At 37.6% G+C, this 17896-nt stretch overlaps 1 protein-coding gene across 1 annotated transcript; it reads left to right on the forward strand.

The window, feature by feature from the left end:
- The first annotated feature begins 213 nt into the window (after nt 1-213).
- LOC103708244 (cysteine--tRNA ligase, chloroplastic/mitochondrial-like) lies at nt 214-16040 on the forward strand. Its single transcript, XM_008793069.6, has 9 exons — nt 214-854; nt 3060-3123; nt 11908-12069; nt 13943-14119; nt 14211-14492; nt 14614-14739; nt 14910-15122; nt 15320-15424; nt 15546-16040. Exons 1-9 carry the CDS (start codon nt 688-690, stop codon nt 15822-15824), a joined length of 1575 nt encoding a protein of 524 aa, XP_008791291.2. The 5' UTR covers nt 214-687; the 3' UTR covers nt 15825-16040.
- The last annotated feature ends 1856 nt before the right edge of the window (nt 16041-17896 follow it).

Below are 17896 nucleotides of genomic sequence, written 5' to 3' on the forward strand. Positions count from 1 at the left end.
GAGGCGTGAAACTGTAATTTTGTTTTGTCTTTATAATTTGGGGTCTTGGACGGATTTCCGCTGCAAAGCAACAAACATCTTCAACTGGGACGTGGACGGGAAACACCACGCTCTACGTGTTATTCTTCAAAGTTCGTGTTCATCGTACGATACATCATACAATAAGCGAATCTCGAAGTATTACGTGTAGCAAGGCTTTCTTCAGCACAATAAAAATTCCGCTCCGCTAACCTAAGCGCGCCCCTCGTATACGGTCGTCATAAATTCCCATCGGCGTGAAAGCGCCGCGGTCACACAAAAGACACGGATGCTGCTACGTTTACCCAACAATCTCCCCCAGAAATACAAACCCGATTTTTTTACCCAACCCCATAGGTAGGTGATTTATTTAGTGCCACAATACCAATTTTACCCCTCATGGTTCAAATAAAAACCGTAAGTCAGAATAAGTTAGGGGGGTTTAGGGGAGACGTGGCGATTTCCAGAAAGTTAAAAGAATGCGAGACGCCGGTATTTTTATCCCCCGATATCCAGCGTTGCCGATATCATTTTTAGGGCGTTCCTCCGACAAAGAAAAGCTCCTCGCGCTCTCTTTCCCGTCTCACCGATATCGATCCGCCGCCGTCGCTTCTATTTTTCCTTGTCTAGGGTTAGGCTTGGGGTTAGGGTTAGGGTTTGGGGGGAGGGATGGGGAAGCCGGAGCTGGTGCTCTTCAGCTCGATGACGAAGCAGAAGGAGGTGTTCAAGCCGCTGGTGGAGGGGAAGGTATCGATGTACGTCTGCGGTGTCACCCCCTACGATTTCAGCCATATTGGTCATGCCCGCGCCTACGTCGCCTTCGACGTCCTCTACAGGTCTATCTCTCAGTCTCAATCTTGTTCTCGTTCTTTTGATTGCATTGCATTTGGATTCGGATTTATTGAGTTTGATTGTTATGGTGGGTAATTTTAAATTTCTGGAACTTAGAAGAGGGGGTTTTGATGGTTGGGAGTGATGAGTCGATGACAGTGGGATAAACAATTCTTGTAGATTTAGATCCAAGTTGCTAGTGCGTTGCGAGTCATAGATGTGGGAGGATTATATGAATTGTGTTTAAATTATCGATCTTTGTAATAGACTTGGTCTCCATGTAGTTAAGGAAAAATTCATCTTTGAGTAGTTCAACAATTTTGGTCCAGATGTAAATGATGATAGATTGGAACTGTGAGTATCTTTACAATATTTCGTAAATATGGTAATATTATAAGATTTTGGTGCTTGTTGTGTTCCTCCTATACCTTCTTTTTGAATCAACCATGTGCCAGAAGATGAGAGCTCATGTTGATTCACTAGACAAATAAGTGCATGATTTGAATGCTTGTTTTCTATGTTAAACTTGATGCATTTTGGTACTGTGATCGAACAGTCCATAATGGGAACACTCTTTGTTCCAGTCTTCTGTCATGCTCTAGCTTTGTTTTAATGCGATTCCTTTTTTCATCAAGGTGAACTCATCAGCTGATGATCCTTATATTCTTACCACAACCTCTGTATTGCATCTCACCACTACATGTGAAGAACAGGGGCTCTTATTCCTTTATATGGTAAAAGTATGCCTGCTAGCAAAATGCAGTAGTAATTCATTTTAATCACTATTTGAAGGTTAATATGGGAAACATAATATTTAATAATAAATTTTCTCTCTTGTTGAATCTTGAGTAAATTGAATATCAACTCAAGAAAAAAAAATTCTCAATTTGGGCATCTGTACTTCTGCTGTAGTTAATTTGTGCATCTTAAAGGAGGCATTTGAGAACTTCTTATCAATCTTATGGAAGAATTAATGCCAGAGAAGAGAACAAGAATATACTGGAGAGAAATAGGTTCTTATCATATACTCTGGATGCATATGGAGATAAAAAGAACTAAAGTGTAACTTCCAAAAAGAATTCTTCCTAAATCCTTAAATTGTTGCGGAATTTAAATTTAATCCCTATATGGAAGCAACCAAAGTAGCTTACTAGGATTTTGAGTGCAACATAGCAAGGGAGTATAAGGAGAAGAAGAAAATAAAAAAGTAGAAGACGAATGAAAGAAAATGAAGCACAATATCCGTACTTGGTTACCATGCTTTGTGTTCCCCTCATTCTTTTTCCTAAGCTAACTGTTACAGGGTGCTTGAAAAACAAAATACCTCCCATGGTGGCCTGCTCACTTGTTATATTTAAGTCAGATGAATGGGCTGAAGACATGGCCCATATTGAGGTGAATAGCGTACTGCATATAAACAGGCCAAGTTACTGTAAATACATATAATGCAGTTTGGGATATTGATCCAGTCCAGCAGTTTCAAAATCCATCAACATTATGTTCTCATTGCTAAATTTGATTATCTACCCATCATAATCTAATTTTTATTCTCTTAAACTTTCTGAATTGTTGGTAGGTTCAAGAGAAGCTATTTTCACTTCATGTGATGCTACTTCCTGCAAGTTGTAGCCATATACTAGTTTGCCCATGATCCTATGATATTCTTGTTGGTGATGGCCATTAGATCTCAGATATTCAGATCAGGGAATTGATACTGATTAGTGTTATGCTCTCTGGCACATATAATTAATCTGAGCTGCCCAACTTGTTATTTTGCTTTTAGACTCTGTGCATAAAGGTAATATAGGATCGTTCTGAGTTGCTAATCTTGTTAAGCATATAAATACTTCTTTGTTTTCGTTAACTGTGTAATTTTGATTTTCTGTATTTTAAGGTTCTATCTGGAACTATGTTGATAATTTGAAGTTAAAAAACATTATTTTACATGCATTTGATGCATCTTGTAGCAAGATGTGGGCATGCAGTCATGTAAATCATTGCCCTTTATCATATAGTATCTTGCTAGTGGTGGCTATTGAGTCTCGTTATTCAATTTAGGGAAGTGCTTCTCATTGATATTATGTTTTCTGATGTACATGGCTATTCTAAGATGCTCAACTAGCTATTTTACTATTGAGAATATTTGTGTGTATTTTTTTTCATATATGTATTGTTTAGTGACTCTTATATTGCTAATCACCTGGGAGCAGGTATCTGAAGCATTTGGGATATGAAGTTAAATATGTGCGGAACTTCACCGACATTGATGACAAGGTCAGGAAATCTTTACATAATTATTGTTTTCAGAGTATAATTTTTGGTACACTGTTGAGAAACTATGAGACTACATAAGTGTTGTATGATATAATTGCATCCATCAAATTCACCTCATCTATGCTATTTACCTGAGTTTCTTAACCTGTACAGCACTTTCTGGTCTTAGAAAGGTCAATTAGTGATTGACTTGTGATGGACATTAGGAATTTCCACTATTGAACTTACTAATATACTTCCAAGCGAGCATAGGTGTAGGTGATTGTGTTATATGCTATATATGTCTTTGTTTATACTATCTATTCAAGCTTCTGGTTGATAATGCTGGTTGGTTTAGGGTTTGAGCTGAAATATAATGACCGCAGCATTGTGGCCCGGAAGAAACAAAATTGCTGTTGCAATAATTTACAAGGGCTTCTGGAATAACACATTTAAATTGAACTTTTCTTTTTCCAAGGGGGTGGGGAGCGGGGAGCATATGGGCTTGGATCTCATAATGCAATGGCAGGGCTAGATAGCTAATAGGACATGATTAGCTTCTTTTTTTTTTTACAATAAATCCTTTTTACATTTGGCGTTTAATTATCAGCCCATTTGCAATAAGCTGGATCAAGCACAATTATTGATTTGTCAAGTAAAAAAATATGTGCTCCAAATTTGATGCACATGTTTACTGATTATGCTGAATCAGATGCATGGGCAGACTCATCATTTAACCGACAAGTTATGATCAGGATTTGACACAACGAAAAAAAGTCACAAGTCAAATAAGTTGATTGTACCTCTGCTGCTCTGCATATATTTATATTTTTATTTATTTATTTATTTATTTTGCTAAGGCAGGTAATTCACACTCTTCGAGTGCAATGTGCTGTGGAGGGATTGTTCACTTGCCCCGAGGGCATTCTGGGATATGTTACTTTTTAATTTCTTTGGTTGTATTCATACTAGAACAGTGTGAATTACCCATGTTAGCAAAAAAAAAGGAAAATTAAGTAATCTTAATAATAAATATACATGATGCTATTTCCATCCTGCTTATAGGATTCATATCTTAGTCTCACAGGCTCCACTCATAAATTTTTTTTTTTATGCATTTATTTATATGTTCACTATAATAGTTTTCTGTTGGTCCAAAAATAGGGGTGCAAACGAGCCAAACCTGGCCGATTATCAAGCTGCTTGTGCTTGGCTTGGTGCTTTAAATAGATGCTCAAACTCGGCTCGAGCTCGAGCTGAGCTCGGGCTGTTCAAGCTTGGTTTGTATAAGCTCTGAGCCGATCTTTACCTTGTTTCTTCAAGCTGGCCTTTTTTAGGCTCGGCTCGTTTCTGACCAACCTCTGGAAACTGTTTGAGCTCAGCTGAGCTATTAGCAAGCTGATCTCGAGGTGCTCATGAGCAACTCAGATCATTTACAGCCCTATCCAAAAAGTTCAACATAACAATCTATTTGATTGAAAAAAGGGCATACATTGATTAGCAAAGGTAGCAAACTGCATCTAAATGACAATCATTAATTCAAATGGATGGGAGACACAATGCAAGATGCATGATAACCTTGACTCACTAAAGGACCATGCTTATAGATAAATGCTGTTGCTACATTGCAAGGGAGGGATGACTTCCTTAACACGTTAGCACAAAATTCAGACTTACTAGGATGCATGAGGAATATATTGATCTTTAGTCTTTACCTTCAATAGGTCAATTATAACTGAGTGCAATCTGGGTAATAGAAAACAAGTTTATGTCTAAGCCATAAACATGAAATGGTGATGAATTGGATAATGAAGAAGTGATACGGTATCAAGAAAAGGATATAGTTATTTCCAAATGCTAGTCTTCAGTCTTCCCTTGCAAAAGAGCAAAGAGATAAGATAATTTAGCATATTGACCATGCGGTTGATAGCACCACCATCGCAAATCCACTATTAGGCTATTTGGAACCCTGTAGTAGAAGTTGCACTGCAGGTTAAATTGCATCACGGCCCATCTCATCTGTTTGGAATCTAGTAGTTCAATTACTTGCTGTTGGCCAGGCTATTCTCGGGTTGTAACTGAGGCCCAGTTTTCTGCAGCTTGACCGCAGCCAGCAGCCAAATTGGCTGCAGGTTGACCTACAGCTGCTTGAATCATGCTGAGTGGTGTTGATAGAAATACACCCTGATCGCATCGTGTAAGCTCCCATTTTGAGAGGGGTTTCTAAGCACTTCCATCACCTCCTCCTTCTCTATTTTTTCTCACTCTCCAAAGTCCAAACAAAACCTCCTCCTTCCCTATCTTCTTTCACTCTCCAAACCCTAACTCCTTACCCTCCCTCTCTCTCTCACACACATGGAAAAAAATCCTCTCAGCTGCCTAAAATCCTTCCTCTCCTTCAAAGCATCAACCATCCTTGAAGCCAAAGGTTTGGCATTCAAAGCCCAGATCATCACTGGGAGAATGGCCGTCGGTAACCATCCTCTGGAAGCTGAGGCACGACCTGCCAAGGGAGGCAATGGCGTTAGAAGACTTTGTCTAGGACTGGCTCAAGTGGACCTTCACCTCGATCCGGCGGTGGAGAATTTCCACTGGTAGGATCTCTGATGTATCTGGCATCTCATCTGGCCTTACATCTAATTCCTTGCATCTCAGGTAGATCACCAATTCTAGCCCTAAGCCATCTCTAGCCCTGGCTTGAACTATTACTTGTATTATATCTCATATATTGGATCTGTTGACCTGACTTGGATGATTTGCTGAAGATCAATTTTAGGATTTTTAACTTGAACTATTGATTCCCATTATCAGTTCATTTAGGTAGACTTGATGACAATCATGTTTTGTCAACAGTGATGATCAGCCTTTGTAAAAATAAGGATTGAAAGAGGAAGGGGCTTTCATATGCTGAGTAGAATTATATTACAGCAGAGCATGCCTAGTTACTTGATCGCATTTTTTATGTGAATATAATTGATGATTACTGAAGAAGATCTCTGGAGAAAGAATGCATGAGACTCTGGATTTTTCAAGGATTTGCTGTTCTGATCATTGTTTTTCTGTTGATTGTAGCTGTATGTTATCTTGCAGACTTTACGAGTCATATGACAGTTCTGAGATTACCCTCATACTTAATCCTGACTTGATAATTATCTACGTGACATGATTTATTGGATCCTATTTGATTTATCATCGGGTTGTTTTCAGAGGGAAAGGGAATCAGAGTTGGTTATGTTTTATGCGACTTGTCCTTTTCTCAACTAGTCATACATTGTTGCCAGTCAGTGGTTATTCAGGGAGGGTCTGAGAAATGCACATCACATGACGATCTCTATTTTAGGTCCATTGATCAATGTGGAGCAAACTGACTTATATAGTTTGAGCTACACACTGTTATGTTAATCTTAGATTTAATGACGATTGCCACTTCTGATACTAATCAAATATTTAGTTTACTTAATTCGTGCAGAGATTTTAGCAAGGACAGCCACTTCCCCTGGATATCTAATTCTTGGTGTGCTTGAGTCTTGCTGGGTTGCACATGCATTTGCTGGATTTAATGTCCTCATCAATACAGATTTAAAGCATTAAAGTTTTGGAGGGGTGGATGAGGAAAGTGTTATGTTTTCTGAGTCAGAATCTGGCCCCCAACACAGTCCTGATCTTATAAAAGAGAGGATAGGATTAACATGGGTTTGCTGGTCAGAAAAAACACTAACATCCATTTAACTAGAATTGGCCACATTAGTCAATTACTTAGGAAGAGAGGGAAATTTAAATGGTACAAACAAATAGGCTTATACTTTCCCTAAAGACTTCTCGAAGCTTGCATTTCTCCACCAATCTTTGATGAGATAATGAAGTTGGGGTGATGAATTTTCAAATGCATTACTAGATGAAGCCTATGATGCACATGGATTTGCTGGATTTAATGTCCTCATCAATTCAGATTTAAAGCATTAAAGTTTTGGAGGGGTGGATGAGGTAAGTGTTCTGTTTTCTGTTTCAGAAATCTGGCCCCCAACACAGTCCTGATCTTATAAAAGAGAGGACAGGATTAACATGGGTTTGCTGGTCAGAAAAAAACACTAACATCCATTTAATTTGAATTGGCCACATTAGTCAATTACTTAGGAAGAGAGGGAAATTCAAATGGTACAAACAAATAGGCTTATACTTTCCCTATAGACTTCTCGAAGCTTGCATTTCTCCACCAATGGAGGTGGCATTTCTTGGGTGGCCTTGACTTTTGCAGGGTCGACCTCTTTACATCTTTGACTCACGAAAAACCCTTAAAGTTTTCCTGATGTGACACCAAAGGCGCATTTTTGGGGATTAAGCTGTTTATGGTTATATATTTGACGAAGGGGGATTAGGGGCCAAGGAGGCTTCATTCACCATCTATCAGCTGGGAACCGGGTTTCGGGGATGAAGCGGCTAGTTCAGGGCTCCATTTGCTAGCTTTACGGATAATTTCATTACAGAAAAAGGCCTCCTTCCCGGCCCGGAAGATCGCTTCGCTTCTGGCGACTAGCTTCTACCGCTTCAATCAATGGCTAAAGCTACCGCACTGACAGGATATACAGAGTAAGGGACTATCCATAGACTAAGGAATCTATAGGGTATGTATGTTTACCCGAATGCTTTAGCTTTGGCAACGAATCTTGGGCCAAGTACAGGAGGCCATCGCCTTTTTCCAGTCCAACGTATCCCGATGCGAACAATCAGTCGAAGGAGTGGAGCGCGGGCGCACTCACTCTAACGGCGTACCTTTCCGAAGTTTCATCGGCATTGGTACCGCCACATCTTGGTGGCCTATAGTCCTGAGGGCATACTACCGCTGCCCTTTGAGCGCATCGTCAATGAAAGGGTCCTCGCGTTGGACTTAGTTGGAAAGGTAGGTGTTCGGCATGTCCCTTGCTCGCGAACTTCTTTAGTAGGGCGGGTAGCTTTGGAGATCCCATAACAGAAGAGAGATTCCAAAAGAGAGATTCGCTGCTAACAAGGGAAATGATACTTTGTTCATACAGAAATCGTTTCACTGATTGCTAACTTTGCTAACTTCCCCTTCTCCACTCGTATCTTGTTCGTTCTGGAAACACGTCTTCCTATTCCATCTTTTCTCGAATCTCCCTTAACGGAAGAAATAGAAGCTCGAGAAGGAATACCAAAAAAAACATAGAAAACTCGCTGAGATTGACGATTCTCTCTGTGTTGCATCCATGGCGCTTAATGGTTACAACATTGGCTGGCAAATTTGATGAGATCATGAAGTTGGGGTGACGAATTTCCAAATGCATTACTAGATGAAGCCTATGACTATCTTTTGGAGAATAATGCTCAGGCTAGGGGTTTTATGGCAAGAATGCTGGAGCTTCATAAAAAACTTTTAAGAATCATCCACATTCTTCCTACGGAGGTTTTAAGTTATTGTCTCTGGTCTTTATATTAGCATATGGATGTTTATGATGTTTTGTTGCACTTCTGTTGGTGTATTTTAAAAGATCAGCTTAGTACTTGGATGTGTCTATGAACATTTATCTATTTAGGTTATGGTGTTTTGTGATTGCATATGACAGTGGGCATGAACTTAAGAAATTTACGTTGTGTTAATTTTTGTAGTAGTTATTATTGGCTTATATTATGTTGTTATAAGTTGTCGCAGCTGTTGCTTTTATTGTGTTGTTATGAACATGCTAATTCCCTATATAATAAGCATATCGAGGATAGTTAGAGCTTATTTGTGGCAACAAATAAGCCATTAAAAATTATCAATGTTCAGTCATTGATGTTAACTAGATTTAATTATTATATGGTGATGTAACTATGGTTAAACATATGACTAAGTTCATGCTGGATCATTTTGATACTTGTTACTTCAATGTTTTGGTGTTTTGATACTTTGAATGATGGTCTGGTAATATGTAGTTTGTATCTTAAATATCTTGGTTTACTTGAAATTACAGATGGGACATTCTATATTAGTCAAACATGAAATTATCATGGCACAAAATTATACAAAATAAGTCAGTTAACTACAGTTGGTTGAAAGAATGTCTAAAAAAATATTGCATATCATTTGGGACTGGAGGCAAGCTCACCACCCAAGTTATGGGGTCACTGCATCTCCTGTTGTTGCATCCAATCAAGCAGATTCTTTCAACTTACAGCTCTCAATTGCAGCTATCCAAACAGAAAAACAGTAATTACAGGATCCACAGTTGCAACCTTCCAAACAGTATAAATTCAACTAACAATGCAACTCGATTATGTGCAACTCAGTTGCACTGTAACTTGAGCTACACTGCAATTTCATTTGCAGGATTCCAAACAGCACCTTTGATGGACTGGTACCAGTCAGTCAAATGATTGAAAGGGAAATTGTTGTACCTTCCCAACCTATAAGAGGATTTAAAGAGGAATTTGTATAGAAGACATGCTGCAGATGGCTGGTTAAATCAACAGAGTTATCAGTTTACTAGTTTATCGAGTTAAATGTTGCTAGAAACAGGCCATAATAAGTTATAAGGCACTTGATTTACCATATAGATCCTAAAACATTAAGTTACCATACCAAAGATAATAAAAACAGAAGAAGTATCTTGCTAACAGTTACATGTCCACTATAACAACATTTAGAATTCATGAGAACGAATAGGAGCTTTGCAACTAGTTTTGGTTCTTTCATTTCTGTCACTTGTCGAGGAAATAGAAACAAAAGCTGCTCTTTTAGCATGGAACAAGGACAACGTGTATTCAATCCTCACATTGCAACCAAGGGGCCATGGCCAAAGATGGGGCTTCTCAAAGCCAACATAGAGCTATGAATAATTTTTTTTTATTGTGATCTAATGATTAGAACAGTTCATTGATGTGATCCCCAATTGGAATTAGACGTTACAAAAGATTATAGAAAAGTAAATAGGTCTGAATTCTGCGGGCAAATTGAAGCCTGTCTTTTGATTGTTGGTAGAAAATGACCTCAGATCTGATTATCAGTCAGATATCTTCTGTTTAAAGGCAGATATTAGCATATAAGATAACAAAAAAAGGATTTGTAATGGGTCGCAAAGCAAAGTAGGAAGAAGAATAGAAGAAGGTAGGGGAGAAGGAAGAAAGCCCGTGACCAGTTCTAATCACGAAAATAGAATCCACATGTTCTGTTTTTTCCCTGCAGCAGACATAGTCCTGTGTTAAAAAATCAGGCAGCCCTCTTTCCTAACCCTACTAGGACTCTTTTAATAGGAAATAAAGTTCCTGGACAACCTACTAAACATAGACATATTAGACTCTCTTAGCACTCATAGCCAATTAAAGGAAACTTGAAAAGTATGACCAAAACAGCGCTGGCTGCTGTTCAACACCCCTGCTAAAGCAGAAAATGACAACTAAAGGAAAATTGAAAAGTACAATAAAACTCCAGTAACTTGAAACATCAAATTTGATTGCATCATTCACGTACCTTAGTGGTTTCTAGTTTTGGATTGACTCCATACTTTGTGTTGGAAAGAGGTGTTGACTATGGGGAAACTAATTTCATCCTACGTGCCTTGTAACGAAGACATTTGACAGATTAAGCTGCTGATGCTGTGTTAGTCATTAATTGGCTAGCAAGAAGAGGAAGCAAATAAAAAAACTTGAGGGAAGCAGTGCTATTGTAAAAAACATATCTCAGTAATACTGTATACTGCCTTGGCTATGAAGTCTAAATACAAGATGCAATCTATCATGAATCTTAATATGCATATGATATGGAATCATATGGAATCCATAAATTGACCAGATCATTATTGGATTTGCACCCCTTATATATGAGTAAATCAGGTTTGGCTCCATCGATTGGATTTGATGTAACCCCAGTATCCATGAATATTGCATTATCAGCTTAGTTGTTGCAGAGGTTGTGAATTGAATGACTTGTCACTAGGTTAGATGAATCAGTCCATTAAACAGTTCAAATGATTGTGGTTAAGGACTTATGGGTGTTGGTTTTATCTCATTTGCTGGATTTGTGAGAAATAATACTGTCATCAGGCACAAAGTAGAAAAAACAGCTTCTAAATGCTGGGCCCTACTCCAAGTAGGAAGGAGAAATGAATATAGGGTAAAAGGTAAACTTTGTTGTGAGGGTATCAAACGTTCATCTGGTTCAGCTGTTGCAGTAATATTCCCTGTAACTGTTTTTAAATGCTTTATCCTTATGCAGTGGTAAATGTGAGTGGACCATCACTCATCACATGCACCAGCAATGGAAGAGCTTCAGAAATTTGCAGACTCCTTGCGATCACAAACATTTCTATGCATGATAACATTGAATTACATGTACTAAGACAATCAGAGCTGTAGCTGATGATCTAACCAGAAATTTGGTCTGGCTGGTTTCCTTTCAAATATAAATACTTTCATAGTTGATTTCTTGTTAAACGAACTTTGCGATCATAAGAAGCCATTTTAAAGTTTATCTGCACGCATTAAACAAACAATGAAAAATATTTTCTGAACTAATCAAGTTTTCATGATTAAAATTTTTATATATCTGAAGCTTATAAGCTGGAGCCATAGACCATGTTTTATTGGTGATTATAATTATATCCATAACAGTTAATTTTCACTTTGAAAAAAAACCAGTGTTATTTGCTGTTAAGAGAGGTATTCTGTCACTAGTGAGGATTCTGTTGTGATCCTTGGTGTTCTACCTTTTGTTTTGTTTTCCTTAATTTGTTGCCTATAATGCCTATAATATTCTCAGATAATTCATTTGACTTTTGTTTTCTAGCTCAAAGGTACTTGTCGGCAATTTTGCAGATTATCAAAAGAGCAAATGAAGCAGGGGAGGATCCGTTAGCTTTGAGTGGCCGGTTTTCCAAAGAATTCCTGAATGATATGGCTGAACTTCAGTGCCTGCCTCCAACCCATGAGCCACGTGTTTCTGATCACATTGACCACATTAAGGACATGATAACCAAGGTATTTTCTACTCTTTATAGCATGTCTCTGAAAACAGGCAATCTTTTGTTTGTGAATTTTAATTAAGATTGTTCAAGTTAGGGAAAAACCCAGAGGTTCAAGAAAAGTAATAGAAGTGAACAACTTTCAGAGCTCTCCCATTTTTGTTTCCATGAAATAGGCGCCTTTTTTAGGCTGCCCAACTAAATTTTGATATTGAACAAATCTGCAGAATGATCCTGTTAATAACCTCTACTATTTTGACATCGGAATGTTCAGAAGAGAGTAATGATGATGGAATGGTTGAAGGTTGGAAAAGCATTTAAGTGATGTAGATAAAATAAATCACTGTGCTTTAGCATGTTGGATTGTTAGCACTTATACACAGGGCAAACAAATGAGGGAATGGTCAAAGTTGGAGATTTGATTTTCTTCCTTCTAAAAGTTGCTAATGTATAGTATTGACAGAGGGGCATGTGATCCCAGAACAAATCCTGCACCAGTTTGCAGTCCTTGCTTTGGATGGTTTTGCACTTCTTGTTCTAGATGAACTAGCAATCCTGGACTGAAAGTGCTTGCTGATGGGTGGAATTTGATTTTGGTAAGAAAGCAATTACATGATCAGTGGAAAAATATATTGACTATTGTAAATAATATATTGTGTAAATTGACATCAAGTTCAATTTTGTTTGGCCCTCTCATATAATCAAGTTTGTGGAGATCAAGTGGGCTAAGAATAAAAAGAGTGCATCAGTTGAAGCCAATCTCATTCTTAGGATATTGGAAGTCAAAACCATGAAATTTTGCTGCAGCAGCGGACTTACTGCACAAAAGAATCAAAACGTTGGATGCATACTGAGATGTCACATCATGAGGAAAATTTGGCTGATGATTGTAAAATTGAGGATCATGGAAAGGGGTGGATGGCATAACCTTAGTGAGCATCACATGATTAACCTGTGAGCTGCATCTTTCCTTCTGGAGCTGGAATAACTATTTTCAACTTAGGTCATAGATGCAGCTTCCTCAGTTTTGAGGAGTGTGGTATCTTATGATATATTCTGTCAGAGGCAGGGATAGGTTCAAGAATTGTATATTTTGAGAAAAGTTCTGTGATAAACAATGTGCACATGAATATGGAATTGACTCTGCAGGAATTGAAGTTTCATTGGAACATTGAACAGGAAACATTATTTTGAATGAAAAGTATGATGTGGTACACAGAATTGTAGTTTCCAGGTTGCAACTGGAATCAGTCCGTCAATGATTATATATCCTTCTTTAGACTAGTCCACCAAGTTTGTTAGTTCTTGATTTTGCTCTCCCCGGCTATGCCTGAGAAGTAAATTCTGCAAATCTAGCAGCTCACAGATGATTGTATGTGGTGAAGGAAGCACTACAGATAGGTCAAGGGAGTTCATTATATTGGTCAATCGACCTTCTTTGTTCAATTAATGTTTTTATGCTATTATTGAGTGAGAGCTCATTAAGTGTTTCTTCTCTAATATTCCAGGACCTTACGGTCATCACAATTCTGTGTTAAACTAATTTATTATGCATGTGGGGAAGTTTTTATTTCAGATATTTGCTAATGAATTCTTTACTCGTCATAAATGATGATTCATGGATTTTATCCTTTTCAGGTTAGGTAAAAGAATCACTGTTCCTCTTTTATCTGCATAATCTTCTCCTTGGTTATACCTACCGTCACTCACTCTTGTTTTTATACTCAGGACTACTTCTCTAGAGCTGAAGTCTGTATCTTACACCTATATGATTCAAAACATAGATGATGCTTAAATGGTTTTCCTGATTGTGTGTGTATCTTTCACTTCTTTATTTAACTCTTTCAGGCATATATCTTTTGTTTCTAATGATTTATATTTACTGACAGATAATCGATAATGGCCATGCCTATACTTTAGATGGCGATGTTTACTTCTCTGTTGATAGTTTCCCTGATTATTGTCGTCTATCTGGACGGAAGTTGGATGATAACCGTGCGGGTGGAGGGGGGCGGGTTTCTGTTGATTTAAGAAAACGAAATCCAGCGGACTTTGCATTGTGGAAGGTGGGCGATACCTGATTAACTTTTCTTGCATATCCTTGATAGTAGTCTATATTTACTTTTATTCTATTTTTTTCTGTTTTATTTTTTTCAGTCTGCTAAACCTGGTGAGCCAAGTTGGGAGAGTCCTTGGGGCCCAGGAAGACCAGGATGGCATATTGAATGCAGTGCCATGAGTTCTCATTATCTAAGTCATGCATTTGATATTCATGGTGGAGGGAAGGATTTGATATTTCCTCATCATGAAAATGAACTTGCACAGAGCCGAGCCGCTAATTCAGAAAGCAATGTGAACTACTGGATGCATAATGGCTTTGTTAACAAGGATAATCAGAAAATGTCCAAGTCAGATGACAATTTTTTCACAATTCAAGATGTAAGGGGTGGGAAATATGCCATGGCTTCATTTCATCCTCATCTTCTACCAGCAATATTTTTTTTATGGTTTTGGCCTTTCATATATGGAAAATATCTTGTAACTGTATTTTGCATTGCAGATTATAGCAAAATATCATCCGTTGGCTTTGAGGTTCTTTTTGATGCGTACACATTATCGGGCTGATGTAAATTACTCAGACAGACAACTTGATACTGCATCAGATCGTGTTTTTTACATATTTCAGGTATGTGATATATTTAACAGTTTGATGCTTGTATACACTCAACTGTTTGCTGGCAAACTAGGGTCATACACTCTGCATAATTCTGGTAGATTATATAATCTCAAGGAACCTTTGATGTATGCACACAAAGCATATCTAACTTTGAGTGATTTGTTTGTAATGACATGTAGACTCTGCATGACTGTGCAATGGCTCTGTTGCCGTTTTGTGAGGAAAGCTTTCAGTGCCGAGTCCCGGATGAAACCCAAAAATTGATCAACAAGTTCCACGTCGACTTCTTGGCTTCAATGTCAGATGATTTGCATACAACTGCTGTCTTGGATGATTTGATGGATCCATTGAAGGCCATAAACAGTAGTGTGAAAGACTTGAAGAAGTCCAAGGTATAGTTTTCTTCATCTATTTTTCGCAATTATATTGCTATACCTAAATGAGTATGCTTGTGCCCAAAGAATTACCAGTTATCTGCCACTCATAGGCTAGAACTGACTTTAGTGTAGAAGAGCAGTCTTGCTGTTGGGGCTTTGCTTGGTTCAGCTAGCTTTTCTTACCTATAAATCTGATTTTGTACTTTGTGTAGGGGAAGAGGCAGCAACAGTTAATTCAGGGGCTGCGTGCATTGGAGGAGGAAGTTAAGGATGTTGTTAGTATCCTTGGTCTAATGCCTTCTTCCTTACCTGCTGAGGTAATCCAAGTGTGTAGACTGGAAATTGTTTCGCTCATTTAAGAAAGCTTTTTTTCAGTCCTCTGGGATTTTTGTTTCTTTTTTTTTTGGCTTTCATGTTACACTCTATTCAATTTGCCAGGTTTTGAGGCAACTGAAAGAGAAGGCGCTTAAGAGAGCTGGACTGTTAGAGGAACAAGTTATGCAGCAGATTGAACAGAGGGCCTTAGCAAGGAAGAACAAGCAGTTTGAGATATCAGATGCAATCAGGAAAGAGCTCTATGCAAAGGGTATTGCTTTAATGGATGAGCCTCAAGGGACGGTATGGAGACCGTGCGAACCTCCAGAAATACAGCCAGAAGAACCTCCTGAAATACAGCAAGAAGAACATCCTGAAATCCAACAGAATGAGATTCACTAATACCTGATGATCGTCAGTCTTTTAAATGGCTAATCGTGGGATTCGGTATCAGTCATATGCTAAACTTATTTTTACATGTACAAGTAAAATATGTTCAATAGATTGCCTATTTTTGACCCAATGCGTCCTGTCAGGGGACTGTTAACCACTGGGAATTTGAAATATCCCATTCCGTTAAAATTGACGAGTACTGGAATGTTTTGGTTGAAAAGAAAATGGAAAAGATCAGTCGCAGAAACTAATTAAATTCGATCACACTGTATATCAGTTCTTGCTTTGATTAGCCTGGCTGTTTTGCGGATGTCCGCACTGGTGCAGAAACCATCTAGTTCCATATCAGCAAGGCATGCAAAATAACTTGGTTTCAGGATGAAACCATGTAGAAACCTTTTTCTGTTTAAGATTTGTTTTTTTTGCCTCAATATTGTCTTCCAGTTATGTGTTTGTTTTTTGTCCATGAAAATCTGCTGCCCTCGCATGACCTTCCATGCTGAAAATTATGAAATCTTAACCTCAAACCACCGCATATTTTGGACCTTTTTGCCTGCTCGAAGCCCCTTGTTCTAGTGCTTGAGGGATCTGTGAGGCAAGCAAGAGGGTAGGCAGGGAATGAGCTCAGTGATTAGTTGTAAATATTTGTTGTTGAGGGCCCAAACTGTCTTGGTTTTCCTTTTTATGCTTGAGGAGAAAGGAAAGGAGAAGAGATCGTAGGTTTGCAGGTTTACGCAGTTGGCTGTGTCGACGGGAACGGGCTTTGCTTGGGGCACAGAATCGGATGCAAAAGTTTAACTTTATAAAAATTCCTGATTCATTTCACATTATATTTTGGCATTGAAAAGGAGTGCAAGAGGGCCAAACTGATTTAATTTTGAGCTGAATTTAAGCTGCTTACGTGCAGCTCATTTAAGAGATTTGGCAAAGATTAGCGTTTCGTTTATATATTTTGAGGTATATGCCTTATCTTAGTCTTGAAGTCAGAATATATGCTATTTATATAAATTGTATGAAATTTATGAGAATAAATATAAAAATATTTTTGTATAAAATGGCAACTAAAATAATGTATGGCTAGCAAAATATTCTTGCATTTGAGGAAAATAAAAAATGACATTAGGATTGGACTATAAAAAACAAAATTTTGATAAAATAAAAACTAGAAATAAAGATTGAACTATTGGGAAATAAAAATATTTTCAAACAGAAGTGAAAGAATAAATTACTATTATTCTACTAATTCAAAATATAATTTGAAAAGTAAATGAAGACTTTGAATATAAGCCAGCATTATATTGTCATGAAAAGTCAGTGCTAATTTGTAAATTGAGATATGATAGAAATAAAAATAATTGATAAATATAATATCATAATCATGAAGGCTCCGAACAGTAGTTAAAATGATAACTAATTAATAAAATAATATAGGTTGGATTTAACAGGGAAACTTTCTACCAATAAAAATAAATAAAAATGAAGATGTACAAAAAATAAAATAGGAAATTTCGATATTCAGCCCCTACCAGACATGTCTAATCCAATGCTAGAGTAAGGACCTATGAGTTAAATATAGATCTAAATTAAGATTCGGTCATCAATTTGAACTTCTTCTAGTTGCATTTGAAAGGAGCGAATTTGATGCATGCAGAATTAGTTAGAAGGTCTGAAGCTAGTTTGATCACGGCCTAGAACATACCTGAAAGTAGAATGGACATAATCTAAAGCCACTAAATGATGGTCCTAGTACAAGTCTACATCTTGGTTCAAAACTTGTTTGGGTCTTATCTTGGTCAAGCTAGATATAGACTTTTTGAAAGATGCACAAGTAAATATGCAATTTGAAATAATTAATATACAGAAAGCTCATGAAAGTTTCACGTAAATCATAGTCAAGCCATGCCACTCTTATATTACATACCAATTGTCAATCTTTTTTAAGTTATAGGCCTTTTGATCTGACTTCCTTTATAGCCAAAATCACTACTTGAAAAATGTTTGATGCTGCTACTACTACTATTATCTCATACATTTTTTTCTTATATAATAAAATAAATTAGTTGATTTACTCTTGCTAGAAG

This window comes from Phoenix dactylifera, chromosome 16, assembly GCF_051530095.1.
Source record: "Phoenix dactylifera cultivar Ajwa chromosome 16, Ajwa_hap1_PhDact_Kaust_v1.1, whole genome shotgun sequence".
NCBI classification, from domain to species: Eukaryota; Viridiplantae; Streptophyta; class Magnoliopsida; order Arecales; family Arecaceae; genus Phoenix; species Phoenix dactylifera.

Excerpts from the sequence above, each read along its gene's own strand:
- LOC103708244 (XM_008793069.6), top strand. The coding sequence starts at position 688 with ATGGGGAAGCCGGAGCTGGTGCTCTTCAGCTCGATGACGAAGCAGAAG. Across the intron at positions 14,120-14,210 it reads CGGACTTTGCATTGTGGAAG|TCTGCTAAACCTGGTGAGCC; the intron begins GTGGGCGATACC and ends TATTTTTTTCAG. Across the intron at positions 15,425-15,545 it reads CTTCTTCCTTACCTGCTGAG|GTTTTGAGGCAACTGAAAGA; the intron begins GTAATCCAAGTG and ends TCAATTTGCCAG.